This window comes from Dipodomys spectabilis, unplaced genomic scaffold (assembly GCF_019054845.1).
Source record: "Dipodomys spectabilis isolate Male_0828 unplaced genomic scaffold, ASM1905484v1 ptg000219l, whole genome shotgun sequence".
NCBI lineage: Eukaryota > Metazoa > Chordata > Mammalia > Rodentia > Heteromyidae > Dipodomys > Dipodomys spectabilis.
In genome coordinates, this window is record NW_024870896.1 from 2,463,213 (window position 1) to 2,481,543 (window position 18,331).

Sequence of the window (18,331 nt, forward strand, 5' to 3'; positions counted from 1 at the left end):
AGGTGGCTCAGTGGTAGAGTGTTTGCCTTGCATGCATGAGGCCCTGGGTTCGATTCTTCAGCACCACATAAGCAGGAAAAGCTGGAAGTGGTTCTGTGGCTCAAGTGGTAGAGCCTAACCTTGAGCTGAAGAGCTGAGGGACAGCACCCAGCCCCAGAGTTCAGGCCCCATGACTGACAAAAAAAAGCTAGAGGTGGAGATGTGGCTCAAGTGGTAGCCAAGCACCAGCCCTTGAACAAAAAAGCTAAGGGACAACACCCAGTCTCAGTTCAAGCCTCAGTACTAGCATGCATGCATTGGCAGAGTCCAAGGTGGAGCCTAGGCCCTCAGCGCCTGGGCTCCGTCTCTGCTTGTGTGGCCAGCACTTGGCTTCTTGTAGCTGTGTCTGAACTCCTCTCCATCGTGAGGACCATCCAGCTCTAGTATGAGCTCTTGATTCTGTTGCAAGGACCCTGTTTCCATGTAAGGTTATTTGACTACTTCCACATAAGGTTCCAGGCGATCTGAGTTCTGGGTCTACAGCCCCCTCCAGGAGAGCCAGCCCTGCACTCACGCCTGAGGTCTCTGCTGGGGTGTGCAGGTCCAGGATGGGGAAACAGAAACAGATGGCCCTCTGAGGCCACCTCTGTGGCCTGTGGGCACAGTAGAAGGCTGTCAGGGCTCAGACTTGTGGGGGCTTAGCCTGATGGTGCCCAGGAACATAGCAGGGGCTGCCTGCATTTCTAGGGAAGAAGGATCGTAGAGCTCTTCCATCAAAGCTCTGCTTGGGGGCCTTGTCCAGTGGGCTGGGGTGGGGGGTGAAAGGGGTGGGAAATCTTCCTACCCAAGGCCCCTCCCCTGGGGTCCAGACCGGGATGCAGGAGGGAAGGGACTCAGAGGAAGGCAGTGGAGATGTCAGCCCCCAGCCAACAGCATCTGGGGTTCAGGACTAAAGAGAACATGATCGGGAAAATGGGGGGGGGTGATGGAACGGGTGAACTGATCACAATGCAGTGCACTCCTAGCCTGACTTCTGGAATAGAAACTCCTTTGTACAATGGCTTCATAAAAATAAATGTTTTTAAAAGAAGAGAACAAGCAGCCCCCAGGATGTGTTTTACCTACCCTTGGCCCTTCCCATGGATGATTTGGGGCGAGCCCCCAGGGCTGCACATGGCTCGCTGAGGACCGAAGCCTGGATCAGGTGCCTCTCAGGAAGTGGGGAGGAAGAAGAAGAGCCTCCACTGCGAGCCTCTTCGGAGGCTGAGGCCTCCCAGGCCAGCTCCGGAATTGCCTACCCTGGGATGGGACTCAGCATCAAATGTGGAAGGGCGGGGAAGAAAAGTGAGGTGCCTTGGGTCAGGTGGGTGTGGGGGGTCACCCAGAGGCCTCACCCCAATAGCAGCTGTGGGTCTGGAAGTCCAGCCTTGCCGTCCCAGATCCCCATAAGGAGAACGGGCTGCAGTCGATTTGATTCTCCCAGCAGCTCTGCATGGGGCCTGGTAGAGAAACTGAAGCCCTGCAAGGTGAAACCTACAGGAAGGACTTGAAACCCTGTTCTGAGCTGCGTTGTGCTGGACGGGCTCCATCATCAGTGCGATCATGGGCCGTGAGTTTGTGCGTGCCCAGCTCCAGCCTAGCCCCAGGAGCAGGGCCCCCTGTCTAGGGGCTCTGGACAAGGATGTGGGCCCAGTCTGGAAGGGCTCTGCTGTGGTCCAATTCCCACGCAAGTCCACCTGTCCAGTCCCCTGGGAATCGCCAGTTTCTGAGCATCCGCCAGTTCCCCCCCCCCCCCCCCAGTCAGAAGCTGGAACCTGACCCAGGGCGGCTTCGGGCTCCGTCTCCATGGCAGCGAGGATTTATTACTGGGGCCTCACCCGGAGGACTTTGCACTGGCAGCCAGAGGAAGCAGCTGGGCCTTCCTGGTTCTGAAGCAGCCGGTGCCCCACCATGGTGAGTGAGCGAGGGCCCACCGGGCGGGGAGACCTCTGGTGACACCATCCCTGACTCTTCTCTCTCTGCTGCAGGCCAAGTTCCTTTCCCAGGATCAAATTAATGGTAGGTTGCGTTCACTCTTTAATTAGCAACTCCCAACAAAATGTGGGTCTCAGTTAGGCCATCTGATGTGCTCCGTGTCGCTGGTGGAAGGAGGGAGGTGAGTGAGAGGTGTCCCCTCCCCCACCATGCTGCTGGAGGCCCGTGCTGACCTAGCGAATATCCACGGGGCGGCCACCCACTTTGTGTTGTCAGCCCTCTGGCTGGGCCAAGACTGCTCACAGGGCAGCCCCAGAGTCGGTAGCTAAACAGGAAGAGGCTAGGGCAGGAGACAGATGAGTAAATGTAATGGTTGGAGGTAAGGGAAACAGGGAGAGTCTGTCTTTGAATTGGATCCTTTTCTCTGGGCCTCAGTTTCCCCATCAAAGTAAAGGGCCGCTGAGTTTGAGGGTGAGCACTTTGGAGGTTTCACTTTCTTCAGAGCAGAGCTGTGGTTTCACAAGCCAGGAAAGGGGTGGAGTTACTCAGGCAGGAGACCCGACCCCCACCCCGGCAGAGACGGCAGAGAGCTCTGAGTCCAGAGCCTTCTGAGCTCCTTGGCCTGCCCAGCAGTTGACAGTGGACCAGATGGGCCACTCCCTGCTGCACCGCTGTGGGATGACATCTGGCCACCATCTCCCTGGCTACTGGAGATAAAATGGCAGCCACCTCGGGCCCACGGTGCCCTTGCAATCCAGGGTAGCTCCCTGGAAGGAACTATGGGTGGCCTGAGCTGGGATTCCAAGGCAAGGGTTTGTTGGGTTCCATCTAGCAGGGTGGTGCGGTATTGTGACTCCCCACAGACTCAAGCCAAGGCCAGAGGGGGTGGGCCAGGGGACTTGAACGCACTGGGACCAATGCAGACAGAGCCTCTCTTCCCCTGATCTGGAGGTGACTGACTAAAAGGAGGACTTGGGGTTCTCCACCCAAGTTTGGATATGAGGCAATTAGAGGGTGGACAGCGATGGGGAACAACAGGGTGTCTGGTGGTGGTGACTTGCCCCTGTGTCTGTGTGGGGTAGAGAGAATGGCCCCCTCACCAGACTTTGTAGGAGAAGGATGGGAAAGCAGACTTTGTGTGCTGGACACGGGTACGAGCTGCGTCTTTAGGAGTTAAAGCCAGCCATTAACTGAATAGTGTAGGATTCAAACAATACCCCAGCATCCACTGGAAGCTCAGACAGCCCTGGGGTCTTAGTGCTGAAAGAATAATTTTTTTTTTTTTTTTTTTTGTCGGTCGTGGGACTTGAACTCTGGGCCTGGGCGCTGTCCCTCAGCTCTTCAGCTCAAGGCGAGCGCTCTACCACTTGAGCTACAGCGCCACTTCCGGTTTTCTGGTGATTTATTGGAGATAGGAGTCTCACGGTCTCTCCTGCCCGGGCTGGCTTTGAACCGCGATCCTCAGATCTCAGCCTCCTGAGTAGCTAGGATTACAGGCGTGAGCCACCTGCGCCCGGCTGAAAGAATAATTTATACCAGGGTGAGAAAGAGTTAAAAGTAGATCATCACCTACCTGATTCAATGATAGTATAATTTCCAGTTCATTGGAAAACACAATTGCGTTCTTCGGGCAAATTTACAACATCACTCTTCAAACCACGTCTGAATCAAAACGGTGAGGAGCTGACACAATCATCTTTGACGTGGTTTGCTTGTTGGCCAGGTAGAATTTATAATGAGTATGGCATCTTTTCTCTCGTGTGAGTCACATGTTACCTTTATGGCTGTCAAGGGCACAGTAAACCTGCACACGTGCCTTAGAGATGCTCATAAAGCTTGTCCAGTGCAGCACTGGTACCCAGCCTTAGGGGTCTCTTGTGTGAGGACTTTCCCAAGGGGGGACTTAAGGGTTGTTTTTGGGGGTGGAGCAGTCCTGGGGCTTGAACTCAGGGCCTGGGCACTGTCCTTGAGCCTCTCTGTGCTCAAAGCTAGTGCTCTGCCACTTGAGCCACAGCGCAACTTCTGGCTTCTTCTGTGTATGTGGTACTAAGGAGTCAAACCCAGGGCTGCATGTATGCTAGGCAAGCACTCTACCGCTAAGCCACCTTCCCAGACACCCTTGAGATGGTTTTAATCCAATTCATGAACCCTAAGTCATTCTTTCACTCAGAGCATTTGTGAGTCCCTTTTTCCCTGCCAGCCCTGTTCCAGACGTTAGAGACATAACCGACTGGTCTAAGGAGGGACAAGAAGAAAGCAGGGGGAGACCATGTTAGATGGCTGACAAGGGGAAAAATCATGGAGGGGAGGGGAAGGAGGGAGGGAAGGGACGGAGGGAAAGGAGGAGGGCAGTGAGAGCCAGCACTGTTTGCTAGGGTTCTTGTTGCAGCACTGGAATCCCAAATTGCCCCTGACTGCAGGTTTGAAGAGGGGATTCGTCAGGTCAGGAGACAAAGAATCCCGGGCTTGTTAGAAGCCCGGCTCCGTTTGAGCCCTGCCTTGCTTGTGTCAGAGGCTACAAGCTGCCCCCCAGGCACTGATACAGTGCCCATGGGCGATACGGTGGGTTCCCAGCCAGCCAGTCCTGGGCCCCAGGGACAACAGCCAGAGGAAGCCTTAGGAGAGCCCGGGGCTCATCTTTCATGTGGAAAGCTAGCTGGCAAGACTAGTGCAATGGCTGTGAGCAGTCCCCAGGGTGGCAGCTGAGTCTGGGCCCTCTGTGGATATCCTCTTAGAAGGTACTAGGTTTTGCAAGAACCAAAGCTGAAAGCCAGGCACCAGTGGCTCACACCTGTAACTCTAGCTACTCAAGAGGCTGAGATCTGAGGATCATGCTTCAAAGCCATCCTGGGCAGAAAAGTATGTGAGACTCTTATTTCCAATTAATCATCCCCTTCTCCCCACCAAAAAAATAAAAGCTGGAAGTGGGGTTATGGCTCTAATGGTAGAGCACCAACCTTGGGCAAAAGAGCTTAAGGACAGTACCCAGGCCCTGAATTCAAACCCCAGGACTGGCATAAGAAAAAACAAAACAAAACATAAACCCCACAAAGCTGAGATCTTGTGCTGAGTCCTGGCCCCCCCCTCCCTTTTTTTTGCTGGACCTGGAGCTTGAACTCAGGGCCTGGGTACTGTCTTTGAGCCTCTCTGTGCTCAAGGCTAGCACTCTACCACTTGAGCCACAGTGCCACTTTTGCCTTTTTCTATTTATGTGGTACTGAGGAACTGAACCCAGGACTCCATGCATGCTAGGCAAGCACTGTACCACTAAGCCACATTCCCAACCCCCTGGACCTTCTTTACCAGGCTCAGGGCCATTCAACCTTGTCCTTGGTTTGTGCTCAGGAAGCTCAGGCTCTAGAGGGTTCTGAAGGTGTGTGTGTGTGTGTGTGTGTGTGTGTGTGTGTGTGTGTGTGTGTGTGTGTGTGTACAAACTATTTTTTTGGTCAGTCGTGGGCCTAGGCGCTGTCCCTCAGCTCTTCAGCTCAAGGCTAGCACTCTACCACTTGAGCCACAGCCTCTTCTGGCTTTTTCTGCTTATGTGGTGCTGAGGAATCGAACCCAGGGCCTCATGCATGCAAGGCAAGCACTCTACCACTGAGCCACCTTCCCAGACTGTGTATACAAACTGTACAGAGGCAGTCACGACTAACCCCACTGGTGGCCCCACTTTTTGTCATCACCCCCAAGTCCTAGTGTGGCAGGTGTACAGGGGAGGCCTGAGTGGCTCCATTAGTGAACACCAAGGGCCCGAGACTGGGCTAGAGGAGTTGAGGGGCTTTCTTCTACCCCCCTTCCTCCACTGCTGCCCTAGGACTAAGGGCAGGGCTGCAGAGGGCACAGCTCCACTACCAGTGCCAGGCGGCTCAACTGCACAGCCCTGTCTGCACAACTGGAATAAAAATGGCGCCATCAAGGGGCTGTGAGGACCCAGCAGGACCTGGGAACTCTTCCTGGGCTACCCAGGAAGCCCCTACCCTGGCTCTGAGGCTCTCCACTGGCATGTGAGGAGCAAACGGGCTGGAGCACTGGCTCAGCCAGGGCAGAGGCAGTCGCAGTACTGCTGGGGTCTTTCCCAAGCTCTCTGCTGGCTGTCATCTGTCATCTGCCTGGGGGATGGGGTGGTGGGAGGGGGCGGGGCTGGCAGCCAGGAGGGCAGCTCTGCTGGCTGGGCAGCCGTGGGACTGAGCCAGAGATCTCGGAGTTGCTATTTCATCTCCACCAAGCATCCTGGAGAAAGGCTGCAGGGAGGGCTGCTGGTGGCCCTTGTGTAGACATGGGGCGAACTTCCTAGTAGTTTCCTACTGAGCTTGAACACAGGGCCAGGACTTGTCAGAGTTCTGCTTGAGAGGACCTGAGCTGTGCTATGGACTCCACAGCTGTAATAATGGCAATAAACCACCACATAGGAGAGCTGCTGGCTGCCCGGCCTGTCTGGAGGGGAGATAGGACACTGTAGGGTTAACCAAGGGTCCCTCCTTGCCAGTATGGTCACTTTGCTGGGGGGCTTGTTTCTTTCTCCCTCGGCCGAGCCTGGATGAGAGTTTTTGGATGGTGTTTTAGTCAGCTTCTCCATTTTAGTCAGAAATGGGGAAGTGGGATGGGGAGAGCGTGGGGAAGGAAAAGAGTGAGCAGTATTGCTGGATAAAACACAGGACACCAAGTCACATTGAATCTCAGATAATCCCTTTTTAGTATAACTGTATCCCGTGCAACATTTGGGACATACCTATATTGAATTACTGATTATTGATTTAATTCTGAGATAGTCAATTTGACTCGGCACTTTTTTGGGGTGGGGGTGGTCCTGGGGCTTGAACTCAGGGCTTGGGCACTGTCCCTGAGCCTCTCTGTGCTCAAAGCTAGTGCTCTACAGCTTGAGCCAAGCGCCACTTCTGGCTTTTTCTGAATAGTTTATTGGAGATAAGAGTCTCACAGACTTTCCTGCCGAGGCTGGCTTTGACCTACAACCCTCAGATCTCAGGTTCCTGAGTAGCTAGGATTACAGGCATGAGCTACCAGTGCCTGGCTTGACTTGGTCCTTTTGTACTTCCATTTACTCTGTCAGGAAACCCTGCAGCAGGAAAAGGGAAGGGTGGGGTCCCAAGGGAGGAGGAGACACCAAGTCGGAGGGCATAGTTGAGCTTAGAGCATTTGCCTGACAAACATAAGGCTCTAGGTTCATCCCCAGAACCAAATGTACAAGTAAATAAAAGAAGTGGGGAGAAGAGGTGGGCAGGGGCCAAGTATGGGGAGATGGCAGGGTGGAGAATGAGTGAATGAGATGTATTCTTCCATCTGGGCCGTGTGCAGAGTACAAGGAGTGCTTCTCCCTCTATGACAAGCAGCAGAGGGGAAAGATCAAGGCCACGGACCTCCTGGTGGCCATGAGGTGCTTGGGGGCCAGTCCGACGCCAGGGGAGGTACAGCGGCATCTGCAGACACACAGGATAGGTAAGAGGGCTGCTGGGTGTGGGGAGGGGCTTGAGGTGGGAGTGGCCAGAGGGGGGGCAGTGGTTCTGGGTCTTACCCCACTGAGTGGTGGAAGTACCTGGTCAGGTGTACGATGTGAGGCTTTATCCTCATGATAACCCCTGACCCACAGAGTCCTGAGCCTACGAAAAACCTGTAGGAAAGCAGGGCTAACCAACAACCAGAATTTTTTTTTTTTTCCTGAGACCTCACTCAAACCATGCTGAACTGTCCTGACCCACTTTACAGCAGAGATCAAGTCAGAACCTGGCCGAGTTTTAGAGCCAATGGCAGAAAGAGGATTGGAACCCAGTTTGTCTGATTTCAGTTTTTATTAATTTTTATGTATTCACTTATTGTTCGTGGTGGGGCTTGAACTTGGGGCTTGGGTGCTGTGCCTGAGCTCTTTTGCTCAAAGCTAATGTTCTACCACTTTGAGCCACTTTAAGCTTTGGTGGTTAATTGGATCTAAGAGTCACATGGAATTTCATGCCCAGGCTGGCTTCGAACTACTATCCTCAGATCTCAGCCTCTTGAGTAGCTAGGATTATAGGTGTGAGCCACCAGAGCCCAGCTGGTTCTGATTTTAAAGGCTGATCTACAAATGATGTCAACTTGATAGAAAAGCTGGAGAGAACCCACCCAAAATGCTGCTGAGCAGTTTTTTCTGTTAGTGGTTGGATTAAGCGTAATTTTATTATTGTTCCCTGTACTTTCTTCAAGAAGAGCCGTTTCCCCTTTGCTCACTGCTCTGTCTCCATCTCTCAGACAGAAATGGAGAGCTGGACTTCTCCACTTTCCTGACCATAATGCACACGCAAATAAAACAAGAGGACCCAAAGAAAGAGATTCTTCTGGCTCTGTTGATGGCTGACAAGGAGAAGAAAGGCTATATCATGGCGTCTGAGCTACGGTCAAAGCTCATGAACCTAGGGGAGAAGCTTACCCACAAGGAAGGTAATGGCCACGCCCTGTCTCCCACTGGCTGGAGAGGGTTAGAGAGCTGGAGAAGGACATCAGAGACCCATCGTTATCCCAAGTTGTGCAGACAGGCAGGTCATACATGGCCCAGAAGTATGTGAGCAGAGATCAGGCCAAATAAGGGCTTGGGGATAGAATTAGAAGGTTTGGGAGGGGGCAAGGGAGAGGGACCCCGCAAGCACAGGCAGTGGATTATGTGTCTGGCCTTCCTGTGTCCAAGTGCCCATTGCAGGGGTTTGGCTAGTTCAGAGGTCTCCCTAGGAGCACAAAAGTCCCTTCAACTGACAGAGGTAGGATGAGGCCATTAGCAAGATGAAGCTGGGTTCAGCTCTTAGCAGACCCATCTCCAGCTGTTCCACCACAGCTGGCTCTGATGTGGCTGTGGGGCTCTGCACTAAGGCAGCCTCTAAGAGCTCTGAAGGGCCTCTGCAGGGCAGTTGGAGAGGTCCTGGCCCATGGAGCCTCCACTTTGCACCTCCTATCAGCCCACACACCTTCTCCCCTCAGAGGAAGATGAGGGCCTGAGCCTGCTGGGGTCGTACTTAGTACATGCCGGACCTTGCCGGGTGCCTGCAATGCCCCCAGAAAGCTCCTGTCCCTGGAGACAGTACAGCTGCTCCCCAGCCTGTGCTGAGGCCCTGCCCCAGGTCGGGGTTTTTGGTCAGACTTCCCAGCTTACCTCGGGAGAAGATAGGGAAAAGCCCTCATTTTGCTCAGATCACGGGTTCTGAGGTTGTGGCTTGAGTCAGGTAGGAATCCTGGCACTCCTCCAGGAAGAGTACCCATGATTCCTCAGGTTTCCTCACTGGAAATGAGGACATCTTCACAGACATCCCAGGGACCTCTGGGACCCACCATTCTGTAAACCAGTCTGCTCAGGTCTCATTTGCTCTCACAAAGGCACAGCGCCGAGGGTTCAAAAATAGCACTCGGGCAGGCAGATTCATTTTCCCCAGCTCTCAGGCCTAACTAACGTGGTCTCATCTTACACCATGTCTGTGTTTATATGAATAGATCACCTTCGCCTTTCAGCCTCCATGGACACTGGTGGCCCTTAGGTGTATAGCTGCAAGATCAGTGCCAAGGTAGCAGGGCCTTAATTCCTATGGTTTGTGACCTCTGTCCAAACCAACAACATGTCCCCAACACATCTCACTTGTTGAGCCAGAAAACAGCAAAGAACAGTTCCAGGGAGCTGGTAGAGGCCCAATTCCCTCTCACTGGCCGTAGAGACAGGAGAAGTTAGAGGCCGTTTTCCTGGAGAGGGAAGCTCACCCATCCTTTGGAACAGCTAGGGAACAGCAAATGAGACCGTGAGCAGCCACTGTGCCCCAAGGCTCAGAGGGCTGCAGGGGGCAATGGGGAGCTGATGCCTGCCTGGCGCTAATCCTGGAGCTGATACCGCCACCTACAGGCTGCTACAGTTCAGGGTAGAACTTCTCCATGAAGACAAATGATGTCGTTGGTCACTTCAAACACACTCAGAATACCTTCCAGTCTAAGCACAGAAATGATCCCCTCCAGACAGGTAAGAGGGAAGCAAAGGAGGTTTTCTCCCTGTCCAAGGATATGTGGGTATATCTAGGGCCAGGGAAGTGGAGGCAGGGTATCAAGATCAGTTTTGCAAGAGGGTGAAAATGGGCCCAAGCACCAAAGGTAGATTGATCCTGAGAGATCACTGTAGAAAAAGGTAAGCTGCAATGTTTCAGCAAATTCCAGGGACAAGCTAGTTATTTCATTAGATCAATGCACAATAATGGCAGTCTTCAGGGTGTGGACACACAAAGTCCTTATTACTATGGCAGATCACACCCAGGGCACAAGTCAGGCTGGTGCTTTCCTGCTGAGCTGTCTCCCCAGCTCCCACACATTTGTAGGTTAGTAACAGATAGTTGTCAAAATCTTCTTGGTGTAAACACAGGGTTAGCGAGGAGGAGAAGGCAGGGGACAGAGGCAGGTCAGAGCCTGGACTGGCAAGGCTGGTGGTGACACTGCAGAGGAAATTCATGTTGCTGGAAGGGTGGGTGGTTAAGTGGTAAACCACCTAGGCCATATCTCTCAATGCAGTACAAGGCACAGGTATTTTTAAAATAAGGATTCAGTAACTGAATCTTCCCTGGACCCTTCCCTGCCCCTACCAGAGCCTCTCCAGAAAGCCTCAACATTGAACCAGTGATGCTCAAGTAGGGGATGAGGGGGAAGACGGTCCTTCTGTCAATTTGATTGAATCCCACGTCTATGATGTCACTCAGGGAAGACCCCCCTGGAGATCCCAACTTCCAGAGAACTCAGTGTCTTATACCAACACATCTAACCTGACAAATGAATGTGATTTATTGTAGTGGATGACCTTTTTAAGGAAACGGGTATTGAACCAGATGGCCAAGTGAAGTATGATGAATTTATCCAGAAGATCACCCTTCCTGTTCAAGATTACTGACTGGGCAGAGCACTGCAGCCTCCGTCAGGGGCCCGAAAACCAGGACTGATTCATTTTAAGAAGGTGTTTTCACTCTTGGGAGGTGGCAGCAAGATGGCATCGCCTCAGTAGCAATAAACGATCTTAGTCATGGTTTTAGCAGCTTTTTGTTTTTTGAATAAGGAAAAGATTCAAAAGTGAAGCAACATAACAGCTCTCCATCAGGAGAGGGGCCCAGCATGTCTTCAATAAAGTCTGTGTCGATTTTAGCAACTGCCATTGATCTAGCCCTTTGCAACATGGAGTCAGGCTTGCATTCCAGTCCTGGCCCTGCCACCCCCCAGTTTTGGGAAGATCACTTCACCTCAAAGCCTCGCCACCCCCCATGACAGCTGGATTCCTCATCTCCCTTGATACAATCCACTGAGGGAAGACAAAGATTTTGTCGGGGGTTGGGGGAGGAACAACAACTGGAAATAGAATATAAGGAACCAGTCACCCATAGTAGTTTTCTCCTACTAAGGGCAGTCTGCTAGAAGAAAGAGCACATTCTGCATTTGGGTGTTAAAATCACTGTCCACTTTTTTTTTGGGGGGGGGGGGGGATCAGTTGCAGGGCATGTCTCAGGGCCTGGGCACCGTCCCCGAACTCTTTGCTCAAGGCTAGGACTCTACCACTTTTGAGCCACAGCGCCTCTTCTGGTTTTCTGGTGGTTCATTGGAGGTAAGAGTCTTAAGGCCTTTCCTGCCTCAGCTGGCTCTGAAAAATGTGTGAGCCACCAGCACCTGGCTACATTTCTAAGGCCACTAAAAAGAGCAAACCACACACTACATTTCTTGTAGCACCACAGGCCCAGTTACAAGTTCTTATTTTCAGAAGTGGATGGCATGGCTCAAGAGGCAGAGTGCCAGCTTTTAGCAAAAATGCCAAGTGATAGCATGAGGCCCTCAGTCAGTTCAAATCTCAGTACCAGCACCAAAACAAGTTTGTTAAGCCATGCGTCAGTGGCTCACGCCTGTAATACTAGCTACTCAGGAGGCTGATATCTGAGGATTGCAGTTCAAAGCCATCCCAGACAGTGTCCATGAGACTCTTCAATAAACCACCAGAAAACTGACAGTGGCACTGCAGCTCAAGTGGTAAAACACTATCCTTGAGCTGAAGAGCTGAGGGACAGCACCCAGGCCCAGAGTTAAAGCCCCATGGTTGACTAAAACAAAACAAAAATGTTTGTTATTTCCATCTCCACATAATTTAGGATACTCTTTCACAAACAGTAGCATTAAAACATACTAGAATAAACAATATAAGCTGAACAGTGGGTACTCAAGGATGGGACCAATCACTTTCACTAAGGGATCAGCCCTGAAAATGTTTCTCATAGAATTCTAAATAGTGCCCTGGGCTCTGTTGGCAAGCAGAGGGGTTCCAGGAATGAGGATGATCTGCTCATGGGCCCAGAGCAGCCATGACCTTGAGCCACTTCCCTGAGACTAACAGAGAGGGTTCCGGCCATGGTCAGAATACAAGAACACTGGTGGGGACCAGTCCCTCAGGGATCCCTCCGAGCAGCCAAGCCTGGAACTCAGGTGTCCCAAGGCTCATCAAATCATGAACCACTATTACTATCAACTTAGCTGATAGGCTGAGGGAGTGTCAGAACAGCACCTGCAGGGTCAGAGCTCCAAGTACCAAGGTTTTCATCCTTTTATGTATCATCAACCTGCAACTTTGTCTAATAGTCCCCTCGTGGCAGAGGCAGAAAGCCAAATAATGGGATGTTATCTTTCAGGAGGTACACAACACACATTTTATAAGGGCTAGGCACTGGGAAAACTGCAGGGGGCAGTCTCCGTTGAGCTACCTCATTGATGCAACGTGGCTTCAGGCCAAACAGAAAGGAGGATCCCACTTGCTCTGTGGCATCCGTCTCCCCAGCAATAGAACTGCAATGGAATTGAGTAGGAACTCCCCCGGGCTGTACACTGTGAGCAGTTTTAATCACCAGCTGGGGCCTGGGGCCACAGTGTAGGGCAGATTAGGTTTTGTGGGGTAGGTGGTAGGGTTTTGTGGCCTTCAAGGATGCAAAAACAGGCTAGGTATGGTGGTACACAATTCCAACATTAGCATTTGGAAGGCTGAAGCAGTTAGATCAGAGTTCCAGCCCACCTAGGCAACAGTGAGGCCCTGACTTAAAACAGAAATGCAGAACATCTAGGCTGCTGTGGGGGGCCCTGGAATTCTGGAATGAGGCCTGAGGGAGGGCAACACATCTGAATGGCCATTACCTTCTCCTGAGGGGGCAAGTTAGGCCTTGGCCTCCCAGGGAGAGCAGCATTTTAGTCATCCAGGGAAGGGACATCAGGAAAGCAGGCCTGCCCAGCCAACCTGGAATACCAAAGAGTCAACAAATAATAGACCTGATAAGGTATATAGGACAAAGAAGTGCCGAGCTTTCCCTCAAGGGTCTTTAACATGTTTATCAAACTGGATCTAGTATGACATTAAGCCAGCTTTTTTTTTTTTTTCCCTAATTTTCCTAGTAAGTTCAAGTTTACTTTTGCCAAAAACAGAGCCAGTGTCAGGGCAGAGCAGAACCTGGGCTCTTCCAGATGCACTGTGTAACAATGGGTGTTAGTTGGCTGGAAGAGGTCTATCCCAGGAGGCTTTTAAGCTTCCAGTCCTGGTTTCAGGTTCATTCCTGAAATTCCAATTGGTTTACCTAGCACCTGGGGCTGTTTGCAAGAAAGAATAGAGAGAAAAAAGGCCTCTTAGCTCTCAAACTGCAAATATTAGACAGATTTAAAACCACCAAATAGACAGTGGCGGTGGTTCATTACAGAACTAGCCTTATTTCAATACGGGAATTGATGGCTGTTTATTACCAGTCAAAGTAGAAGCATTAGTTACTTGTCAAGCTTGGAAATCTGGATGAAAGAGGCTCTGACAGCACAAAGTCTTGCACTTTTCTGTAGGGACTGCCCCTGTGTACCCAGGACTACTAGTTTACAGAAGACAAAGTAACTGAAGGCTTTTCTTTTATTACATCTAAAGAGCTCTACATAAACAGGTAACATTCAATAGGTAAACATTTTTTCCAATGCATGTAATAAATATTTTCACTTGGTACTTTTATACAAACTGACATTGGTCTACTATACATTTTTAAAAGCCATTTTACTTGTTTGGCATGCGGTACGGAAATTCTAAGAGAGAAAGTTTTAAGGCAATGAATCACAGATTTAAGTTCGTGGAATTTATGATAACTTTTATATCTGTTTATATACACTTCCCCCTTTGTTAAACAGCAGCACACTCTGGGACCACCAGCTATTTACCCTCCCTCTTTCTGAAACCTAAGCTTTGTATTTAATTAAAAAAACCAGAATTGAACATGTACTGATAAAAACTAAATTCTTACTAAAATAAATTCAAATGTGCTTTAGAAAGTTCTGAAGAACCTAAAAGTTTTATGTATTTAAAATTGAAATTGTTTTAAAAATGTTCTTGCCACATTTATAAATTTACAATTGGGACATATTTATTCAATTCTACTCACTTGTTTCAAAGGAAAAAAAAAATCTATCAAGAAACCACATTTTTCAGACACATAAGCAAATCTTAAGTCAGTAATGTAAAATTGTGATCATGTCTAATAGAAAAAATTTAATGCTCAAAATAAGTTAATCAAGCGTGGCATGGTTAAGTTTTGGATTTTTTTTTTTTTTACAAAAGATGTCTAATAATGCCCACATAGTATTTAAAAGCCACTTCAACCCTGCTAGTCAAACAGCTAGTTTTATCAAAGATGTGTGCATATTGACCTATACACACATGCACACACACAATACTGTAGAGAAACACAAACATATGCGGTTATAAAAGACCAAGGAAAGGGCCACTCAACTTGCCTAGATTCGGATAACCGCTCTGTACAGACAGCAGCACAAGTGTTGCCACAGGTGGGGATTAGGGGTGGGGGTGGGCTAAGGTAAGAAAGATGAAGTGACTACGTGCATTTCTAAAGCTCAGAAGATGATGTAGTGCATGACTGATACTGACGGGACCAACAGAAAGATTAACCACTTACCTAATTTGACATTCTAGAAAGCCAACAAATGAAGGAGACACCACCTCACAAAGTGGAAAGAACCAAAATGGCTAATTCTCCCATGGGAACATGACCCTACAGCCCCGGAACAGATATTTATTTCTCCCTATTTCTCCTCTTCCTTTAGGCTCCTAAAAGGCAGGATGCAGAAGAAAATTAAACCTTTCAAAACTGGATTAGAGAAAGAAAAAGGGACATGTTTTCAACTGGATCATTCCAAGGGTTAGTAACTCAGCATCACAGGTATCAGCAGGATTCTGAGACCACTAACAATGGCAGAAAAAAAGACCTATTTTTCTAAGGTAGCTGAAATTAATAGCAATGTTTTCAATTGAAATGTAAAAGCAGAAACAATGTCCCAAACCATTTCAGTAATTTCTATCCTGGTCCAAATTGAGATACAAATTATGATGCTACTTAAATTAGCCTAATTGAAAATTCTTAAAATTATTTATTCATCGTAACACCAGATTTATGTAAAAATTATTGTTTTTGCTGACAATGAACTTGTTTTGTTTTATTGCAAATTGTTCTGTGACTGACCCAGCCATGTGTGGAATACACATGCGAAGGGGAAAGATATGCAGTTCACTTGTCACTCACACACACTTGTTTATAAATACATATATACACACACACATATACATAGCAACACCAACTCTTTCAAAATTCAAGTCAACAATTTAGTAGCAGAGATGTTGTATAAAGATACTATTTTAGGATGCCACACAGTCATGTAAACTGTCAATTTCACCATACAATTGGAGATACAGCCATCTTGAGTTCTACCTGGATTAAAACAGGTCATTTTGATACCAACACAAAAACAATACATGTATACATCAAGGTGGTCCTTCATCAACTCTGAGAACATTAATAGTTGAAATATAAAAATCCAGTCTGGAAACCTGGCAGATAATCCTTTCTCTTTTTTTGTTAAATCTACTATCAGTCAACTGAAATCTATTTTCCACACCTGAGAACCTCTCTGATAAGGGTTTTGGAACACAAGTAAAATATTCATCCTGCCCTTTGACCTCTATTCATCTCCTGAAAAAGTTTTCAACATATTTACATGTTCCACTATTAAGAGATCAGATTGATCTGTGAATTAAAAAAAATGACTTTCCTATGTCATGCTTGTCATTAAAAGGTGAAGGGAAAAATAAACAAGGTAAGGAAAATAAGTACACACAGAAAGAGAGTAAAAATGACTAAGATTCAAACACATTTTGAGTTCCAACTGTTTATCAAATAGGTTTCTACAGATCCACATGTATGGTGCCCTGCATTTTCCAAATAGAATTAGCTTTAGGATCATGTTGTCTTTCCTTCTGAGGGCTCTCAAAAGTTATTTGCATCTCTTACTTTGGTATGAAGGTCTTACATGACAACTGGTTACCCTGTGGCCCCAAAAACAGGTATTCACAGACTTGGTTTAAGTACACAATACTGGCAATCCAGATTTAGAATCAAGAACTAAAGTGTAAGTAAGTAAACCTTACTCCTTACCCAGACAGCTTTCCTTCAGTATCTCTGAGACACGTTCTCAGGGTATACAGCATGTAACAGAGAATATGGGGGGGGGTTGGTATAGCTGATAAAGGATACTCATACATGAGTTCTAGACCTTCAAAGCACTCTGAGAGAAGCAGGCAACTGATTTATTAACTGAATGCAAACTCAGGACAAGAGAGGACAGTGATGACAGAAACACACACACGTACACTCAACACACACACACACACAGGACTGTGTGGAAATACACAGAATGCAGTGGGACAGATGAGTTATAACTTAAGGCTGGATGAAATGTGCACACACAAACAGTCCAAGTCTGTTGCTTTTCAAAAATAGAAATCAAACTATCCCTCCCGTTCCCTCCCCACAACAAAGCCCACAATTTAAAATGCCATACATGCAACTCCTTTTCTGTTACTGCAAATAAAATAATGCCACTGAAGCAAAATAAAACCAAATAGGACAAATGATGAAAAAAAATCTCCAGAATCCAGAAATGATAAACTAAAAACACGAAAACTGAAGGTGGTTTGTGGTGCTTCTTTTTTCTTTTCTTTCCTTTTTTTTTTTTTTAAACAAGTGTTTTATCAGACAGGCAGTCTTAGATTTATATACAAAAGTAAAACTGAAAATATAGTTTTGTTCTCTGTACATTTCTTTTAATTTTTTTTTCCTAAAAAGAGGAAAAAAAACCCCATACGTGTACTTTTTCTAAACAGAATAAGGTAAATCAGAGCACACAGTTCTCTTCTTTCTGCCAAGTTCATTTAATCTGGGATGGGGTGGGAGCAGCAGGGCAAGGGAGTCAGTCCAAGGAGATGATGTCTGGTATGATGCCGAAGATCGACGCGGTGTCCGTGCTGCTCCTGTTCGCCACTGCATGGCTGTGACTCTCCCTTAAGCTGTTGGAAGACACAAGGCTGCTGTTGCTGCCGCTGCTGCTTCCATTGGTGTTTGGCAGAGAAGTGCTGCCTCCTGCACTTAACTGATCGAGAAACATCTGTGAGGAGGTATATGGAAAGAACCGCGACGAATGTAGGAGGTCTTGATCATCAGAAACTGCTGCTGCGGCGGCGGCAAGCAAGGAGGTGTTGTAATGCTAGGGTGGAGACCAGAGACGTAACACGTTTATTACACTCATAGAAGTATATGGACCTTAACAAGAGAGCAAAGTGCTCATTTTAACACATCCTGGGTATGTCCGAAACACTCAAGGCATTTTGCAAAAACAAATGGCCTTATTTTAATAACTACATTACCGATCCTGAGACATTTTGTAGCTCAAACTGGAAAAAAAAAACTTTTTAGTTTGTATTTCATCATGCATTTCTGAAAGTTCTAATATGCTCAGAAGCAGTAGCAAAGATAATCCAGATTGGCACCCATTGCTCACACTGTCATTTAGCTACTCAGGAAGCTGACATTTAAGAACTGTGGTTCAAAGCCAGCCTAGTCAGGAAAGCACCTGAGACTCTTATCTCCAATTAAATACCAAAAAGCTGGAAGTACAGCTATGACTCAATTAATAGAGTACTAGCCTTCAGCAAAAAACTCAAAGACAGTACCTAGGTCCTGAGTTGAAGTCCCAGGACCAGCACCAAAAAAAAAAAAAAGGGAAGAAAGAAGAAAGAAGAAAGAAGGAGGAGGAGGAGGAGGAGGAGGAGGAGGGGAGGGGGAGGAGGGGAGGGGGAAGGAGGAGGAAGAAGGAAGAGGATGAGGAAGAGGAAGAAGGAGGAGGAGGAGGGAGAAGGAGGAGGAAGGAGGAGGAAGAGGAAGGAGGAGGAGGAGGAGGAGGGGAGAGGAGGAGGGGGGGAGAGGAGGAGGAGGAGAAAGAGGAAGGAGGAGGAGGAGGAGGAAGAGGAGGAAGAGGAAGA

At 48.5% G+C, this 18,331-nt stretch overlaps 2 protein-coding genes across 4 annotated transcripts in view; one reads left to right on the top strand and one right to left on the bottom strand.

Annotated features, from left to right (window-relative positions):
• Window positions 1–1,838: 1,838 nt before the first annotated feature.
• On the top strand, window positions 1,839–11,098 carry Calml4 (calmodulin like 4). 3 transcript variants are annotated; one of them, XM_042697466.1, is made up of 5 exons: window positions 1,843–1,932; window positions 2,007–2,037; window positions 7,267–7,407; window positions 8,194–8,382; window positions 10,749–11,098. In XM_042697466.1, exons 1-5 carry the CDS (start codon window positions 1,930–1,932, stop codon window positions 10,844–10,846), a joined length of 462 nt encoding a protein of 153 aa, XP_042553400.1. In that variant the 5' UTR covers window positions 1,843–1,929; the 3' UTR covers window positions 10,847–11,098. The 3 variants fall into 3 exon arrangements, with proteins under 3 accessions (XP_042553402.1, XP_042553400.1, XP_042553401.1); XM_042697468.1 differs by lacking the exon at window positions 7,267–7,407 and having other exon boundaries at window positions 1,839–1,932; XM_042697467.1 differs by lacking the exon at window positions 2,007–2,037 and having other exon boundaries at window positions 1,856–1,932.
• A 2,752-nt stretch (window positions 11,099–13,850) lies between these two features.
• Pias1 (protein inhibitor of activated STAT 1) overlaps window positions 13,851–18,331 on the bottom strand; it is a 98,656-nt gene continuing 94,175 nt past the window's right edge. Inside the window, exon 14 of the mRNA XM_042697349.1 lies at window positions 13,851–17,556. Coding sequence (XP_042553283.1) covers window positions 17,263–17,556 — 294 coding nt within the window. The 3' untranslated portion in view covers window positions 13,851–17,262. The remainder of the gene's footprint in view (window positions 17,557–18,331) is intronic.